Raw genomic sequence first — 19,213 nt, forward strand, 5'->3', positions numbered from 1 at the left:
TTACAGTGTATATTATAGACTGCTGCTGCCTCTCCACTTCCACTTTGCTAAATATTGTATAATCTCTTTCTCACCTCCTCCCTGCCTATGAAGTGCCCTTCTGGGCCTGAGTAATGGAGGAAAGGTAGAACCCCAGCAGTGTATATTAAACTATATCCTATCGCCTCTTGCTTCGTAAAATTTTATTGGTCAGTTTTATGCGCTTGTAGCTAATGAAAACCTCAGGATTTAGACACCTTTATCTTAACCTTGTCTGAGTGTTTTTCTAGTTTTATGCAATGATTGTATGCAAGCAATAACATGTTATGAATACAACGCCCTCCACACTTATTAGCGCCTTTGGTTGAGATGTAAATAGCCTCAGAATAAACCCCTCCTTTTACTGCTGTCGCAAAATGTCACTGAGGAAAGTGCAAAATCTAATGTTTGTTTTAAATGTTTAATACCAGCATGTTCATAGCCTCAGTATTTGGGAAACATTAATTAGTACTCTACAGTTGTTTTCAGAATGGGAAAGACAAGAGAGCATGTCGTTCATGTGAGGCAGACAGGTGTTGAGTCGAATAACGAATAATAAATACTGTAGCTATAAAAAAAATACTATTTTCCTAAGTTTGTACTTTTCTACATTCAAAGCAAGAATTTAAAAGTTTAAAATAACCGGTGCTGTCCATATTCCCTACTACGGTGAAATCATCTTTTTGCTACATTTGGTATTTGTGCTTTAATATTTGTGAGAGCCGGAGCTGCCCAATGTATCCAATATCAACAGTGACCTCAATATCGGTCTGTGTAATACTGCCTTTGCAAAGAACTGTTTGCATGTGGTAGGATATTGAACTGATATATAATAAGTGTTATATATCAACTTCTATAATGTATTTGGCCACTTGGAAGGACTTTGGCAGCCTTTAAAGCCTGCACGTCTGCTTTATTTCTGGTGGTGGAGACGCTTTACGCTCATGGAGAGGATGGGACGTCATGCCAAGGCAAAGAAATGGTTCATCTTAATCAATATTGTCATTGCAATTTTTTTCCCAGTAGCATGGACATAACTTATTTTCCTGCTTCTATGTGGCTCTCTAGAGTAAACCAAGAAAGGAATCAAGATTTGGACTGCAATGATAAATGCCCAATTTATTTACTTCTGTGACGAGAAGCAGTGCTATTGATCTCATTCTGCCTGCTATTTTTTTTTTTTTTTTATCGTTTCAAAAGCTGTGCATTTTCAGCCGTGGGTTCTCATAAGTCTATCAGTGACAGTGGAGATAATACCTTGACAGTATGGTGGTGATTACACTCAGAACTTGCTCACAAAGGAAGCATTACATGAAATATTCTCCTATCTCAGAGACAGCCAGAGCAAACACTTTTGTTGGTAGCTCGAATGACACACGGAATATGACAAAAGAGCCCAACAACATTTCCTTTCTCCCCTCCTGTATTTTTTATGTGCATTTAAACAGTAGCATAATACCCTGCTTGCTAGACATTGTCCCAATTTAACATTCCTTTTATTTCCATGCTCTCCAGTTTGTTTAGAGTGCATAGAGGGAAATTATTATAAGTGACTCTTGAATTAATCATACAAAAGACAAGGATACTTTATCGTTGGAACGGATAGTAATAGCTACTGCCAGATGGTAGAAAAACAAAATTGTAGCTAATATTTGTCCCTAATACTTTGTCTAAATAGCGCTAATAAAAAAAACATGTTTTTATTAGAGATATTTGTAATTGTCAAAAAATGTGGAAGGGTTATAACTTGTAATATTCAGTAAAAAAAACAAACAAAAAAACACCAAATTTTTAGCACAAGTTTTCCACATGAAAACATGTTGCGTACAAGAACGACAAAAACACTTTTGAGCAGATTTGCATCCAGTGCGATCTTTACCAACTTGTCTAGTACAATTGACATTTAATGCTCAAGAGTTGGAGTACTCTTCAGTCTCAAGCTGTTTGGCCAAACTCAAAAACTGCATTTTATTTTATTTATTTTTTTGTTGGAAATACAACAGCAACACACAGGTAAAGTGCTCTCCTGCTGCAAAAAGCCATTTTATAAAGTGGAAGAAAAAGGAGGAAAATAAAAGAAGTCCGTAGAACATCACCGAACAGAATATGACAATTTCTCTGTGTTAGGACTCTGTCAGCAGATGTGATCTTTACATCAAAGAAAAGATTCAGAATAATTATAAGTATAAATTAAAGTCACTTATTAACTTCTGAAGTAGTAGATAATATAATTGCACTGGCACAGTGGATGAAAAGCCAATGAGACCATGACATCAAACTCTATGTTTACACAGCTTCTCTGCAAAATGTTTAATCTGGCAGTGAACAGCTTTAGTGGAGGCATCTGAAGCAGAAAATCCCCCAAAATTAGTAGGAAAATGAGCTGACTCTGTGAATTGGAAGTGCACGTGTTTGGGACCTTTCTGTTTGGTCAAACTTTATTAGATGAAAGGAAAAGTGTCTTGATCGGTTTAGTCATAAGTCTTCAAAAGATGAGGGAAATGTATGTTCACCACAACTACTGGTTGGAGAGGTTTTTTTTTCTGTGAAATGGGTTTTAGCTGTCACTACTTCTAGCAGAAGAAAGCTTTTATTTGCATAAAATGTGGCTTTGCAGTTTTAATTTTCTTTATTACCTCGTTTTATCTTTTGTTTGCATTGTTTTCACTTTTATCTACTTTCACTTTGAGTTCTTTTTCTTACACAAATTCTGGATAGTTTAGTACTTTTCTGTCAAGCTAAGATAATTTATCTCTGACATTTCACAGGAAGGAAGTTATCCTACTGTAAGAGCTAATCCTTTATGATTAAATATCATCACATTTTTCATCCCTATTTGGTACCTTTAAACATCTCATCATGGCCGTCTGGAAAAAAGTCAAAGGATGAAGAGCAATGTTGCTCTTAGTATTTGAATTCATGGTACATGAATGAACAGAAAATAGAAAACGCAGTCATAACTCATTTCAGTAAATTTTCTAGGAACTTTTCTTAGTGTCCAATCTTTGTCATTTTTCTTTCCTGTGTTATTTGGTTAATTACATCCTCTGTGGATAAAAAATACCAAACTTTAATGCCCCTAAAAGCTTTTATATGTTGTGTATAGTCAAGGAAAAGCTTAAGAGCAAAAATGCTCATTAAAATCTCAGGAAGTCCAAGGATAAATCAACTGCAGCAAATATTCTACATTATACCTTTTGTTGCTGTGACTAATGCAACATGAAACAGTCTCAGTCTGCAGTATGATGTTTCCTCTTAATCCTGTGAAGGGAGGATGCGTAAAAAAATATAATTTGTGAAAGAATTCAGATATTTTTTATTTTTTTGCTTTAGCCTTCTCTCTGGCAGCCACTTTTAATAGCCAACTCAGCACTTGGGACACTAATCCTGTAAGATTAAGGTTCGCTCTCAACAGAGCAAACCAACTATTTAACCGACAATGTTTCGTATTAGTTGCGTGTTGGCCTTGATTTTGCAATGAGTAATGACTCCACATTGATACATTGTTCTGTCGTTCTCGGAAAATGACAAATGTCAGATGATAAACTGAGCGATTGCGTGAGGGAACTTCTCCGTCATGTGGGTTTTATTCAAGAAATGGATTTCCAATTTGACTGGACGTTCAATCCTCCGTGCCCTCAGGCACACTGTAAACACAAGTGGCTGGGAAGTGCCTTCTCAGGCAGGTTGAAGCCATTTGTTAGTTGGTATATTTTTCTGTTGCTGGAGGCTGTAATACCTGCCTGAAAAGCTAAATCGCTCTCACTTCATCTCAACGCTTCTGCCACCCAAAGCACTGAAAACATGTAATTTTCTTTGATTTAGGCTGAGTGCGAATGGAACCCAGTGTCTTTTAATGGAGCGAGAGAAACGAATTCTTCCTCTGATCTCTGTTTTGGGTGTCATTTTGCTTGGCAGTTAGGAGAAGGAACCATCTTTTAATGAGACCTGAATCTAATATTATCTCTATTAACTCAAGGATTATACTCAATCAAATCACAAATGTGAGGTAAAAAACGTGACATTGCTGGCTTGTAGGATCATATTTCTCTGGAGAGAGAGGTGCATTAAAAAGGGCAATTTAGCTTCAAATGCAATCTGTGTGCTGTAGTATTAAACAGGCTCTTCATTTCTTTTCCAATACCGTTTTAGCTTTTTGCTGTAAAATCTGAAATGAAGTCTCTTACTTTTTTTTTTTCTCTCTCTCCTATTTTCTGTAATGATCCTCCAATTGGGAAAAGCAGCAGTGTGATATTATATGTTCATCATACACAGCCTGTGCTGAGTTCATATTGCCTCTGGTAATAATTCTGCTGAGGTATGGCTGAATGGTCAGGACTGACTGTCCGTGGCTGCTGCTTTCAAGAGGTGGGAGATCAGCGTAAAGAGTGGGCTGCAGGTTGTTTATATTTATATTTGACTGATTTGTGAATCGATTTGTCCGATCCAGGTACAGATATGTTTATAAGTGTGGGTTATTGCACAACAGGAAAAGCAATTAAATGCTGATATGAATCTTTAATAAATTATGCATGATTTTACTGTGTTTTATTATTGCGCAAGGGAAATTTAATGAAGGTCAAAGTCCAACGAGGGTAATTAGTCCATAGAAAAGATGAAACCGCATCTTATTTTTCTTATTCATCATTGTTTTTACTTATTAATTTGGTTTAGGAGCTTCTAAATTAACTGGTGTTATGAGGTACTTAATTTTGTTTCAGATATTATTCAGATATATTTTGGATCATCGGTTTGTTCTAAACTTTTTTTGGGGGGGAAATGTCCTTCACATGACCATTAGGGGGCAGCATTGATCTTTGGAATGAATCTAACCAAATTAACAATATTTTTCTACATTATTATAATACTAAGATTATTAAATTTCTTTATTAAAAATAGTATACGTGTGTCATCAAGCAATGTAGCATTACACATTGTGGATTTGACTCTAGCATACTAGGTTGGAGGCAATATTAAAATGCAGCCTTTCCCTCAACAGTCCCGAGGCTGCTGATCATTTAGGATTTCTGAGGATTCAAGAAAATCACACTTAGATCTTTTTAAATAGGCATAGGCTTGGTATTAGTTTGTAATTCAGGAAAGGCTATGGAAACATGTCTTTTTCAGTTATCTTATTTTAAAATGATCCTGATTTAGTTCAAATCTGTTAGGGGAAAATAGCATTACAGGGATAAGTGTTTTAATTTAATCAACAATGTTTTTAACATATTGATAATTTCTTTCAGAAGAGCATACTTTTAGAGCTTGCAAGCATCATAAAACCAAAACTCAGAGTCCATCTTCGGAAGTTACATGAGCGCGATGCTTTATCTCGTTGTCATGGGAATTAAAAACTGCAGATTAGCAGAGTTTATCTAGTTTGCTCAGCAGCTAGTTTTTGCTCATCAAGCAAATAGAAAGCTGACAGATGTTACACAAAACTACAGGCTTATTTGTCATGTTCATTGCTTTCTCAAACAAAACAGTTATCATACTAAGATAATAAGATTCACAATATGTTTATGAGGTTCCTAAGCAATGAAGAAGGAATAAACATCTCAGTGGGTGAAGGCGGAGGAAAAAAATCTAATATCATAATAAAATGAGCTGCATTGTTTGATAGTTTGATGTCGTGCAATATTGTGAAAATTAGTTTTATTGTTTTGCCAACCAACAATAAAACTATGCTGCTGGAATGATAAAAAGCATATTCTATTGGAAATACAGAGGAAATGGTTTAATTATTTAGTTCAAGAAAATAAAATGATGTCTTTGATGCATGCGATTTTTCCTTTTTGCTCAACAGGACGTGCTGAACAACCTGGGCTCCTCAGAACTGGATGAAGATGACCTCATGCTAGACCTGGACCTCTCAGACGATCAGCGACATCGGCATGGTAACGTCTTCCCTGCCACCTTAATGTAGCTACGCAATCTGCGAAAAGCAACAAAACTCCCACAACAGAATTCAGTCGCCAAGATCAGTTTTCATTCTCTTGCTTTTGTTTATATTTTCCACATTTTCTCATGTTTTATCTCCCCAGATTTTCTTAGTCCGTCTGCCTTGATTCACCTCCTGTTTGCACTTGTGTTTTCTCCCTCACTATTTTTTTTTTATTTATTAGACCGTATCTTTTCCATCACTTTTAAAACATGAAGCCAGTATTTTTATTCCAACCAACATGCACCAACAACTTTGATCCAGCCGGCTCATTTGCAGCAATTTTTCTCCTTTGTTGTTTTGGCATTTCAGTCACACCAATATGGTTTGTGGTTGAAAAGCGACTGTCAGAGGAGAGTTATTTATGCTGCCGTACCTCAGTGTGGCAAGGACTGTCAAACTATAACTTCCTATAAAAATGTTATTATATTGAATGAGTGCAGTGAGTTGCTGTGACCACACCAGATTATAATGTGTGGAGTAACTTAAATAAATATCTCATTCATCAGATGTGGTGAAGTTAAATGACTCCCCTTTTTGAAAGCATTAGTGTTAATTACAGAAACATTACAGTAAATGGCCCATTTAGCAAGCTATTGTAAATACTGCCATAACTGATTATGTAACTGATTATTACCTGCAAACGTTTGCTTCATGAAAACATTTTTCATTCTCTCCGTGGACTACATTTAGGCTTGGTGTCACTCTCCCTTGTTTGTTTTTAAAGTTACTGAGAAGCTGCACAACTGATGGTTGATGCATCAAATTCAAACTGTGAGCCACAGTTGATTCTGTAAAATCAGTCAAACTCTCTTTAAGACATAGTTTGACACCTATCGAACAGCATGTCGTGTTATTTTTTCTCTGTGTTCTGGGTTTTGGTTGTAAATCTATCCTCTCAAAGACAAACTTACAAGCACTCGTAGTCCTGGTGACAAAACACAAGACAAAAAACTGCTGATCTGAACACTTTCTAGTATGTTTATATGCATGTTTTTATAAAATTATTTGTTTGAAGATGTCTGTGTTGAAAACATTCCTCTGATAGACTCCTGATTCCTGCAGACTGTCAGTTGCACATCCATAATCCAAAGCTCTTGTTCTGCCACATCTTGCTCTTTTGGACTCATATCTGGTGACTATGGAGCCCAGTGTTACCAGTTTCAGTTGACTGGAGGTTTTTGATATTTTCCTGCTGGAAGTAGCCCTCAGAAAATTGATTCATTGTGGCCATAAAAGTATAGATAGCATTAAGACGTCTGTGGTGTTTGCATGATGTTCAGTTTGTGCTCAGTGTCCCAAAAAGTCTAAAAAAACACACATTTCAAATCTTACCATTTTATTAGTTTATGCTTTCATTATTTATTTTTATTTTTGTCTATATTGTTTATTTATTATTTTATCTACTGTCACTTTTTTCTTAAATCATGCATTGATTCATTTCGTTGTATATTTCTTAATTGCATTTTCTTGCCTGTTTTCTTCTTTGTCCTTTATTTGCAATAAAATGAAATAAAATAAAATACCTCATGAATTAAAATAAAATAGTTAAATAAATAAATGGTATGAAAAAATTTAGAGCAAAATAAATAATGAAATAAAGAAAACTGATGAATGAATAAAAAGATTGGAAATTCAACTGAAAATTGAAAATGGTAGTAAAAAATGTTGAATCATTAGTTTTGAAAATGCTTAAAAAATATATGAATTTATGTTAAACTATATAATCGAATAAGTTGGAAAAATTATATTTTGGATGGAATATTTTTCACATGAATTGCTTCGTCAAGCCATTTATTTATTCCTGTGTCAGGATCCATCCTCTGTAGTTTTCACCACCTCTAGGTAATTAAATGATTTGTATGATAGCCTGATTCACAACTGGTGTTAGCAAACAATTGGACAGCTGCACCTTATGAAGTGGCAGGTGAGCGCATGTCACAATTTGACAAAAGCTAATCTGCTGTAATGTCGCTGAATGCCTGCTGATCAACTGATCGTGTGCGTCTTGTGATGTCATCGACCCAAATGCACACGAGGCAGAGTTCCGAAAATCTTTGAACGTTTACAAAGCTCTGTTAAAATGAAGATTAAAATGGAAACCTCAGCTCTATTAAACCAGATAGTGATGCTTCCCTGAGTGTTTTCAGAGGCAGGCTGGGTTTGGGCTGAGCCCCCAGTGCACTCACACCAAATACTCACACACACACACACACACACAAATAATGAAGGCGTCTCTACAGGCACTGGCTGATGCAGAGCTAAAGGAGGCACCATCATTAATACATACTAGCGCACAAGCGTGGATGCTTAGTCATTAGACCTAATGGTTTGCAGACTGTAGCATGAAATTAAAGGTTTGATGAATTGTTCTCATAAAATCAAGGGACTAAGATTTTGTGCTTGCTATAAAAGAGTGGGGTTCTTCTACATAATCAAAGTGAGTCATTTAAAGACACACACTCAAACGCACACCGCTTTCAGACAGCGGTCTACACCACCTCAAACACTCATATAAACACACACGGTCGCAAATGAATACACACCTGTCCCACAGGGTTCACATACACACACACACACCTACACACTCTTATTGGTGCTTCACATTTTTACCTCTCTCGTGTGGCCTGTTGAGGGCCTTTATTAAAAAGAAAGCTGTTTCACTGCAATTTATGACCAACTGAGTTCAGCAGCCATGGACGGACAGATGGACCTCTGCAAAGACTGGAGGAAATGCAAACTCTTGTGTTTTTCCTCCATTTTACTCTTTTCTTCCTCGCACCCCATCTGAACGATGGACCAATGGGTCTGTTAAACACGGCATGTCATTAGAAATCTGTGAATCTCGCTTACTCCTACATTTTTTTGTGTTTTTGTTTGCTTCACTAATAAATGTACTGAATAATGTAATGATTATGTATGTTTATGTTGATAGTGTCCAGGGAAGACTCGAGCCAGTCCCTCACATCCTGCCTCAACCTGCTTCCTTCTCCCTTGGATCCACCCGCAGATCGCTTGGCAGGGAAAGAAAACGTTCAGAGGTAAATTGCATTTTTAGGAATAAATACATCCGGCTGCTTTGCATATTTCTTACAAAGTAGCGAAAAAAATACAAAAGTACGATGTGTTATACTTTGAAAGTTTTGCAAGTGCAGATAATTTGAGTAGAGATGTCTTGCATTTTGAGACAGCAAGCACAGTAGTTGCAAAAAAAAGAGAAAAAAAGTGTCTTTGATGTGTTTTTAATAAACAACAACTTGAACTGAACAGAAAATAAAAATGAGTAGGCCTTTGATATTATAAGTAATCCTAGGAATGTTTTTTTTTATTATTATTTTACTCACTAAAAATTCAGAGTTTAGTGCCTTATCTCTTAAAGTGTGTTTACCCTTTTAATATTTTCACCTATTATCCCATCACAATCACAACTGTGAATGCATGATTCTGAAATAGGAAGAAAACTACCTATTTACTGCAATTCCATGAGTTTATTCAGCTGTTTCCTTCTCTCTATATATTAATATTGTCAGCATACGGTTTTGCTTCCTGTAACAATAAAGGGCTGAACAGTACATTTCAAATATGTCTTAATCACACTATCAGTGTGTGCAATATTCATGTTTCAAAGGACTGTTTGGAAAGCAATAATTGTTGGCAATTATATTCCAAGTGTTGTGAGCTTGCAATTTTGATGCTAATGTAATATTTAGCCAGTTGGACAGAGTCTGTAGGCAGCAGATGCTCACACTGGACTCAAACATTGCCCAAAATGCTAAAGGTCACTGAGCGACCTGAAAAAGAGACAAGGAATAGGCACGTATTGCAGCGGATGTTGCCATTGCAATATTTACCTCATTTTTGTCACAACACTTTCTAATATCATGCAGCCACACCTAACAGTTTTCTTCCTGGTTGTCCTGGAAGCTCCAACCATCTTCCCATCAGCTCTGGCAGGCTTCCCTGATGTCTTTCTGAAGAAAAGCATCCCCACTAGCGCCACTATGTTTCATGGTGTGTTCAGGGTTTTAGTGTTTCTCTAGACATTGCGTTATACGTACAGGCCAAAAAGGTAGCCTTTTGGTCTTATCTGTGTGGAGCACCCTCTCCACATGTTGGCGTTGTTTCCTACGTGGCTTGTGGAAAACTGCAAAGGGGAATTCTCTTGGCTAGGTGGCCAGCCAGGTCTGTGTAGGTTTGCCATACTTATTTTCAGAAGGTGGATTAAACAGTTCTCTGTGAGATGTTCAAAGCCTGGGATATTATTTCAAAACCCATCTCGGCTTTAAGCTTCTCCACAACTTAATTTCTGACCTGTCAGGATGTTTTTTGGTCTTCTTTTTTACTCTGTTTGTTCTCTAATATTCTCCAGCAAACCTCTGAGGCCTTCATAGACAGAGGTTAAACACACTGTGTTCCCCAATTAGGTGAATTCTGAGGGCAGTTTGGCTGTTTTTATGCAAACTGCATAAAATGTGAAAAGTTGTGCAAATACCCACAAACATACACACTAACAGAATGTAAAGGGAACCAGATGTTCGAATCAAATGTCGTGATTTAGGATCATTTTTTCCCCCTCGGTCTTAATGACTGCGTCAGTGGTGAAATCAGAAGTGATAAACTAAATGTTTTTTTCCGTCGCTCTTTTTCATTTGCAGTCGTCTTTCTCCTGTTATTTTGCTGTGATTTACAGGCACCATTTGTATATTTGGAAGCGCTTCTGTTATTTGTCCGAGTGCATTTTTTATTAGCATCAATCGACCGAATGTACATGATTTAGCTGCAGAGCAACAGCGTCTCTGGATTGCTCTGCTCATTTTGTCTCCAAAGCAAAATGTACCAAGAGAAGGGGCGAAATGGAGAAGACGATTAATCAGCTTGGCATCAAGTGGGGCCTTTGCTAACACGATTCAAAAAGGTTAAATAGTGAAATAATCAGAAACAGAATTACGATGTTGCTTAACAATTTGTGCATAACAAATAATTGCAGAGTAAACCTCCTGGATTATAATAGCCCTGATCATGCCATCTGTTACGGAATAGTATTATGTTCATGGCATAACAGAACAATAGCCACGGACACAGAAAGAAGACGGGCTATGGTCTGGTGTTGGCTGACAATGCTCAGCATCCAGCTGGAGCATGCAGTATGAAGCGCTCCTATTTCATACATGTACCAGTGGGCAATTACACTCTGCAAAACACAGCTTCATTTCAGTAGAGCTGGGAAGCAATTTAATTGATTACTTTTTAATTTATTTCCGATAACATAAAAACGGAAGGGCATTGCTTATTCCATGAACTCCCCTTCTTTGCTGTTTTGCATAAATGTGTGACGTGCTTAATGCTTTTTCACCTCCTTTGAGATGAAACGGAAAAGGTGAAGGCTGAATAAATAAATAAATTCCCCCAGAATAAATATGCAGGCTGTCTTCGTTCGCTTCCATTTTCCTGCTTAAAGAGAAAACAAGGGTAGAGTCTTAAAGGGAACATTTAGGCTTTGTGTTTGTACATGTGAGTGCCACTGTCAGAGACTGTTTCTTACGTATGTGATTTGATTTGGCCACTTAGCTTCTCTCAGAGCTTAGAGTCTGGATGCATCTTGTTCATATCACACAGTTGCTTTTCTCCAAGCATGCACACACACAAACACACAAACAAACACACACGCACGCACGCACGCACGCACACACACACACACACACACACAGAGGGAGCTGCTCTGTGGATGAGGCTTATTTGGTTTTATGGAGCCAGTGGGTAATAAAAGGTTGTATCACCAGTGGTGTCTGGTGGTCTATCTGACAAGCCTGCACTGATTATTACTTTACCTTTCATTGTTCCTCTCTCTGCTCGCTAGTTGAATTTATTTTGTTCCTGCTGGTGGCACCCATTGAGTAAATATACAGTTCTTGTCGAAACACGCTTACTCCGGAACAAACTGTCAAAGACTGTCTTTTGTTTTTCAGAGAGACTGGTCAACTTGTGTGAGTGGATTGAAGTACATTTTGAAAGATTTATACTGAACAGAGAGACTCAGGGCAGACCAAGGCCTCTCTTTCTGATTTTTGTTTTTACTTGTTGAAAATTTTAGTGAACAGAGTTTCTCCCTGTCTAGACAGTGTCAGTGAATCATCCAGGTAATGTTTTCAACCCACCTAGGCTATTTGTCAAGCACTTCATTTGTTGCTTTATTTATACTGATGCCTCACTTGTCTTTAAAAGCAGCTCCAGAGATACATTTCTGCCAGCACATACTTTATTTCTGCTTTCATAAGAGATTCAGGCTAAAACGTCTGTCAGCAAAAAAAAAAAACAAACGAAAACATTTCTTTTTTCAGCTAGATTGGATTATACGTACTAGGGTTTGGTGATATGGACTTAAAAATTTTTTATCACAATATTGCAAGAAATCTTTCTGTAATAATGAATATTTTGGCTGTAATATATGAGAGAAGAGAACCACATGAACACAAATAACTCTTAGAAATAGAGCTTATCAGCTATCAGCAAGGATACAATTACATACTATAACAACAACAAAAAAGATAATCTTTTATGGATACATTATATTGTAGCCTTCAGAAAATGGATGGATGGATATATTGTAGCCAGAAAACAAGAACAATAACCAGGTTATTGTGTTGTGGATTTCTGCCCAGGTCTCTCCTAAGAATTACATGTGGATCTCAATGGGGTTTCACCTGGTTAAATAAAAGAAATAAAATAAAACTATTATGTGTAGCTACTGTTTAGTAAATTAATAGCCTTTTTACACCTTTCAAATAAAACCAAGGTCATGCTGTGCGTGGAAAAAAAGCAACAGAAGACATATTTGGTACAATTTGTGGCGTAAAGGTGGAGCGACTGCCCCATATATGGAAACTGTTAGTCCTCCATGGAGCTGTTCCAGGTTTGATTCCTGACTCTGGGATCTTTGCTGCATGTCTTCCTCATTCTCTCTATGCCCATTTCCTGTCTAGCTCTGCAAATAAATGCCACTAGTGCCAGAAAAAAACTTCTAAAATAGAAGAAAACATTTATTTGACCAACATCTTTTGAAACACAACAATCGGTTTTCTTGCTGGGCTTAATAATTTTGAGAAGCAGTTTAGTGAAACAAAGATGTTTCCTTTCTCACCAGCCTTCAGCATGAAGGCCACCACAAATTTAGGTTTTTATTCTGTTCCTGTCAGATGTGTTCACAAGTATGCTGTTCAAAGCCCAACCCTACTGAGTGCATGCTGTTCAGCCTAAAAAATACATTCTTCAGATCATGAAAACATTTTATCATTATTTGTTGTTGAAACAGTAAAATATTTAAACCACTAAGATGTGAATAAGAATTTGTGTTTTCCAAAAACTTGTGGAAATAGATAAGTATTTGTTAATGTGGACTTTCTGCTTGAATCAAACATAAATAGCTTTTAATATGAAGATTAAAATAAAACATCAAGTTATTGTCCTTATTATTACTAGAAATAGCGGTCCCTCACTATGTTCATTCTGCTTGTTAAAATAATTGTTGAAGTCAGATGCTTCTAAGATGATCAGGAAGCAAATTTCAAAATTTAAGTTGCCAAGGCACACTACCAATGAGAAGATGTAGAATGAGGAGCATTTAGTGAATGAATGTGGAAACAAAGGGAAGTGTAATAAGCCAGAAATCAATTTGTTGCTAGTTTAGGAATGTGAGAGGCAATTTAAGTATTTAAATTCAATTTCACTATAAAAGTTCTTTGAAACCAGATTTTTATCAGCCATTGTTATCCCACAGTTTACGTCAGAAGTCTTTGTTTTCTCAGTGTCATCTCAATCTCAGGTTCACGTAGCGCTCAAGCATTTTTGCATAAAAGATAGGATTATCTACAGTAACCGTTCCAACCATGGCGGTCAAACATCAAGCGCTGATAAATCTGTATAACAGCCAAATTAATGTCTTACTGCAGGTGTAGGAAAAATATTTAAATGAGCTGAAAATGTTGCAAATTGATTCCAAATGGAAAACAGTGGCTGTAAATACTAATAAGCATAATTCTGTGGACATAAGATTTAGAAAATGTGTTGCAGAGGTGGCGAAGAGTCGTTAAAGTTTTCGGACAGATTTGACAAGCCTTCATTACCTCTGTGACAGCTGCTGTTAAATGCGCATGAGAAAATGGGTGGAAATTAGCGTTTCTCACTGGCTAAGGCGCAGCTGCTGGCAGGTGTTAATTTCCCACCATTTTAGTTCAGCATCTTAACTGATTTCCGCTAACAAAACATTTTCATACAACTTTTGTTGGGAATTTTACTAAGGCAGTGTCTAGAAGCCAAAGCTGGAAGAGGGGAGAAAGGCGAAATGTGTTTGCCCAGGGCTCCCTCTATCTTTTTCACTGCCTTCCTTTTCCTCCAAGTCTCTTTTGCTCTTTGTCTCAGGTTCCACATTCCCTCGAGGGGACATTGATTTGCTGCAGGCAGAGCAAGCTCCCTTCCTCTCGCACTCAAGAAAACACAAACACGCTCACACACACACACACACACACACACACATAAAGTGTTTTTCCTATCTCTTCGGAGGACGGTGCACAGATTTAATATAATTTTCCTGAGAGTTCACCTAAAACTCTTCCTTACATAATCCATCCCGAAAATAAAACTTCTTGTTTAAAACCAATGATTTGTATCATTGGGACTTCAGGGGCGTTGTGCTAAAAAAAGAAGCCAATCTGCACATTGTGTTCGAGTAAACAGATTCCTGTCCCCACAACACAATAGAAGCGAGTCCACAAACACACCTGTCAGTCAGTCAGCTTGTCCAGAGAGAGTATCGGCTGCAGGAGACCGACAGACGGACTGCGCCGAACATCTGCTGTAAGCTCACAAATGAAAACGCACAGTCTTGCATGCATACATCTGTTTAATGGTTGATGGTTGGATGATTTTGTTGTCAGGTATTTCATTTTCTGTCTTGAGATACAAGTACTACTTCTATAAAACCGTGGCATTAAATCTCTACGTGTTGAATCTAAATTGCGTCTTTGCTCGGATGAAAAGGAATGCAAAACGATTTTAGTGAAACTTGGAAGAATGGAGATCTGGGATTGTAAAGGTGCATATCAATGAATTAGAACATCAAAAAGTTAATTTATTTTGTTAATTTAGTTAAAAAAAAGTCAGACTTGTATTTATTCATTTCACGCAGAGTGATTTTTTAACAATTGTGGCTTACTAATGAAAACACAAAGTTTCTCAGAAAAGTAGGATATTAAATAAGTTAAAAAATGCTCATAAATATAGCAGAATTTCCCAAAACAATCAGGTGATGACTGTATTGTTTTGACACTTAACCAGCGGACAATTATTGACATTCTGCACAAGGGCGTTGCTAAAGACGACAATTATTCAGAGTGTTGTGTGTCAGTATTAAAGGAAAGTTTACAGGAAGGAAAAAGTGTGATCAAACTTTAAATTTGACTTTGACTTAATTAGAGCAAGTCCAGTCAAGTACTGAGTACATATGCTGCAGTGTACATACTATTCAACAGGTCAGTATTAGGATGTCGGAGCAAATGTCTCTGCAGCACACAGTGTAGATCACTAGAGAAATGCTACGCTGTGACAACTTTTATTCACAAAAGAAATGATTGATTGCTGCAGCTCTAGATGGCTTCACTGTCATCTACATGTGTTAATTCAAAACCTAACAGTTCATTCTGTAAGAAGAGACTGAGTAAAGAGGAGAATAACTCAGTTATTCGACAGATTTGGTTTTGATTTATCTTACAAACTTATCTTGTACAAATATTTAGATAGTGAAAACAGCCGGCTTAATGAAATCCGAATGAGCCACGTCTTGAAACAATGCAGATGGCATCAGTTACATGACATATTAATAAGGAGGATTTAGTTCTATTTGCTTTTTGCTAAATAAAGCTTTCCTTTGTCCTTTGTGCATGCTTGTATCTGAAATGGCAACGGCTCCTCCTGACAACAATAACTGTTTCCCAGCACCTGAAGGAGGGCGCATCAGACCAGTGAATATTTTGGTGATGTATCTTTAATGCCTGTGTTGCATTGTGTGTTGCGTTAAGACACCGACTCTTCCCCTGTCTTCCCTATAAAAATGACGCAGAGGAAATTAAATTTTGACAGTCGGGATATAGCTTGCCAGTTGCTATGGTAGCAGCAGTCTGCCTGTTGAGCACTCCCTGTCCATTCTTCTATCCCTCCTTCTTTTCTGAATTTACCACTGTTGATTACCATGCAGAGGACAGGTAGTCCGAGGCGAGGACATGCAAAGACCCAGAGGTGTCCCTGTCTGCCAGCGTGCAGCGGGCAATCAGTAATGTGTCAGCTCCCGATTCTGCACTTTCTGCTTCAGGACTGATGTGCAGACGCAACATATGAGAGCCTGTTAGGAGCATGCCAACTGTTGTGCTGCTTCAAGAGCAAGTTTATTTAAATGCAAGAAAAGAGAAGCTACTGAAACTGAATTAACAGGTACATTAGATGTAGCACATGCATTAGGTGTCAGCGGCATGACTACGAAAAATAAAACAAAAATCAAGGCTCTTATAACACCATCAGCTGGATTTTAGCACACTGCTGAGAAGCAACAGGAAGTGGAGAGAAAGTATAATTTCAGCATATTTCCTTCTCTTAAGTTTGGTTTCAGATGAGCCATTGTAAGCATCGGCCATCATGAGAATCCATTGAGTAAAAATACCACATTTTCATGGAATCAGAGTATTTAAACAGATATTCAAAATAAAAAATGTACTAACTGCTTTGATTAATTTTATTAAATAATGTAACATTCGAGTTTATTATGATACATAAAAGTGAAATGAAAATATTGAATCAGAAATCTCAAAATTTAGAAGAAATTTAAAGTAAATCCGCTTATTGGGCCGATTGGTTGTACCTTTACTGCCATTCTGCTTGGTACATTACCTGATTTGGATATTTTTTTTTTTTTTTTGTCTGTCATGGTACCCACTCTGCAGTCAGACATTGCCCAAACAACTATCCAATTCCATTTTTACAACTTTGCCATTTTAATAAAAGTTGGGTTACGATTAACTTAGATTATAGTTGCAAGCAGTTGCATTTTCTTGCTATACCTTCTAAAAAGCTTTACTTTCATCAATCCACAAAAATGTTTTCCCAAAGTCATCAAGATGTTTCTTGAATAATGTAACCTTGATGCATTGTATTTATTTTGTGTCTGTGGAAAAAAGGCTCTCAGTGAAGTTTGCTGAAGTCCTGATACGAGAAATAACTCTGTGCCATTTCCACATACTGATGTCAGCGGCTCTGATTCTCTTCTTTTGTTGAAGTGTTTTTGAACAGGGCATTCTATGTTTGTTTTATAAGATCTCTCAGCTTACTTCAGGTTGTCAAATGGAACCTGTTTGAGTGATGTCTTGATTCTAGGGTTGGCAATAGAGTTTAGCTTGTGAACTGGAAGTCAGCTTTCCAAAATGTGATAAATCACACATTTTTCACAGCAGATTGCATGAAATCGTCAATAAATGGAGCGATTACTTTTCAAAAGGTGACGAATACAGTGCAGTTATAGGGGAATGTTTAGATTTGTCTTTGTTGTTTTTGGTAAACCTGTTACTGTAAGCAGTAATAGATTTCTGTCATAATAGGATGAAGATTTATTTTAAAAGTAGACTTTCTCATCCTTTTTATTGTCATTGCAATAAATAGCACACAATCTATATTGCCCATCCCAATCTTTATCTATAACTGGCCCATGCCCAGTCCTTTGTATAATACTTTCAGCGTCCCTGTTCGATCTCATTATCTGTAATGAGATTATAGAACTGCCTCATGTACTCATAAACTAATGAGCAAATTGGTTTTAATGTTAATATTTAGTATAGAATATACCAGCTGTGGTGTTGTAAGACCCTACCTGATTTAACAGGTGAAACAGTGAGGTCAACACAAATAATCCATATGCTTCCCTCTATTCTCAATCACATAACATAACATTGCACATGTGCAACTTAAAAACAGATAAAGGAAAAATCCCACTGAGTCCTGGAGTAGTACAGGGCACAGATAAACACTGCTGCACGATTTGCCGACAAAAAGACGCATGCAGTTTAAGGAGGACGTTTTGGGACAAAGAGTAGATTTCCCTCCCTCTGTGTTCACTTCGCTAGTTTATAATGATGCAGAATTTCTTTATCCAACAAGAGGTGACATGAATCTGGCTTTCACTGAGTCTGGGGACTTAACATTATAATTTAATCAATATGTGTTGGTTATTTTGTTTGTTTTTCTTGACCTTGGCATATTTTACCTTGGGAAACTTGTTTTCATAATCTTACAGCACGTCTAGAAATCCCTTTTTTCAGCTCAGCAGCATTTGGTTCTCAAGATGCTTTAGAGTAAAAGTCGTGACTATTCAGTCTAATGAAAGCTCTGCCATGTTTACATCTGCTGCCATGCATGTCTCTTTTGAGACTCGTTGTTTCTGTCCCATCACCTTCCTTGCTCAAAGTGGATATGTGTTGTTCTAATCTGGCACACATAGAAATTAGGGATGCTCCAATCAGGCTTTTTGCTGCTGATTCCGATTCTGATCCATTAGGGCCGAACACTGCTGATCGCTGATCACTGCCGATCACCTGGATCGGCTGTTGATGTCTTGCGTTAGGTATAATAAGTGCTACTATGTTATCTGGCAAAATGGAAAAATTATCTGGCAATAAATTCACCTAATTCTACATAAAACATGCAAAATACTTACAGGCACAATACAGGCTGTGAGCGCAGATAACTTAATCCTTCAGGTGTTTTTCAGAACACCTGAAAAACTTGCAATCAGTAAAATAATATTTAACAGTAAGGTTCTCAACAGCCTAAATTATATACGAGTCAAATAAATCTCATAACAGTGCCCATATAAAATAACGTCAAGTAAAAAAAAGGAAACATTCACTCAAAGTCAAATGCAGGTTGCATCAAAATAAACAATCCTGAGTTACTAAATCAAAACTTCCTGACAGCGTGGCTAGCTGATTAATGCTGGTTCTGATTGGTCGTTTCTGACCGAGCGGAGTAATTCTGCAGAACACACAGAGAGTTCTGCAGAAACGAGGCAGAGGAGATAGATTATTTTTATAAGTTATCTGTCTTGCTGCCTTATGTTAGGACAGCGAAAGTTTAAAATATGTAAGTAAAATATTTTCTTTCATTTAAGTTACAAGCTGCAGCTGTAAGTCGACGTTGGTTGTGAGAGTTCGCTGCCGGGTG

General features: G+C 37.2%; 1 protein-coding gene across 6 annotated transcripts in view; it reads left to right on the forward strand.

Annotated features, from left to right (window-relative positions):
* ccser1 (coiled-coil serine-rich protein 1) overlaps positions 1 to 19,213 on the forward strand; it is a 134,928-nt gene that overhangs the window by 13,390 nt on the left and 102,325 nt on the right. For all 6 annotated transcript variants that reach the window (XM_016669507.1, XM_016669509.1, XM_016669508.1 and 3 more), the window contains 2 exons: positions 5,825 to 5,915; positions 8,895 to 9,000. In XM_016669507.1, coding sequence (XP_016524993.1) covers positions 5,825 to 5,915; positions 8,895 to 9,000 — 197 coding nt within the window. The remainder of the gene's footprint in view (positions 1 to 5,824; positions 5,916 to 8,894; positions 9,001 to 19,213) is intronic.

The sequence above is a fragment of the Poecilia formosa genome, unplaced genomic scaffold (assembly GCF_000485575.1).
Source record: "Poecilia formosa unplaced genomic scaffold, Poecilia_formosa-5.1.2 Scaffold25, whole genome shotgun sequence".
NCBI classification, from domain to species: Eukaryota; Metazoa; Chordata; class Actinopteri; order Cyprinodontiformes; family Poeciliidae; genus Poecilia; species Poecilia formosa.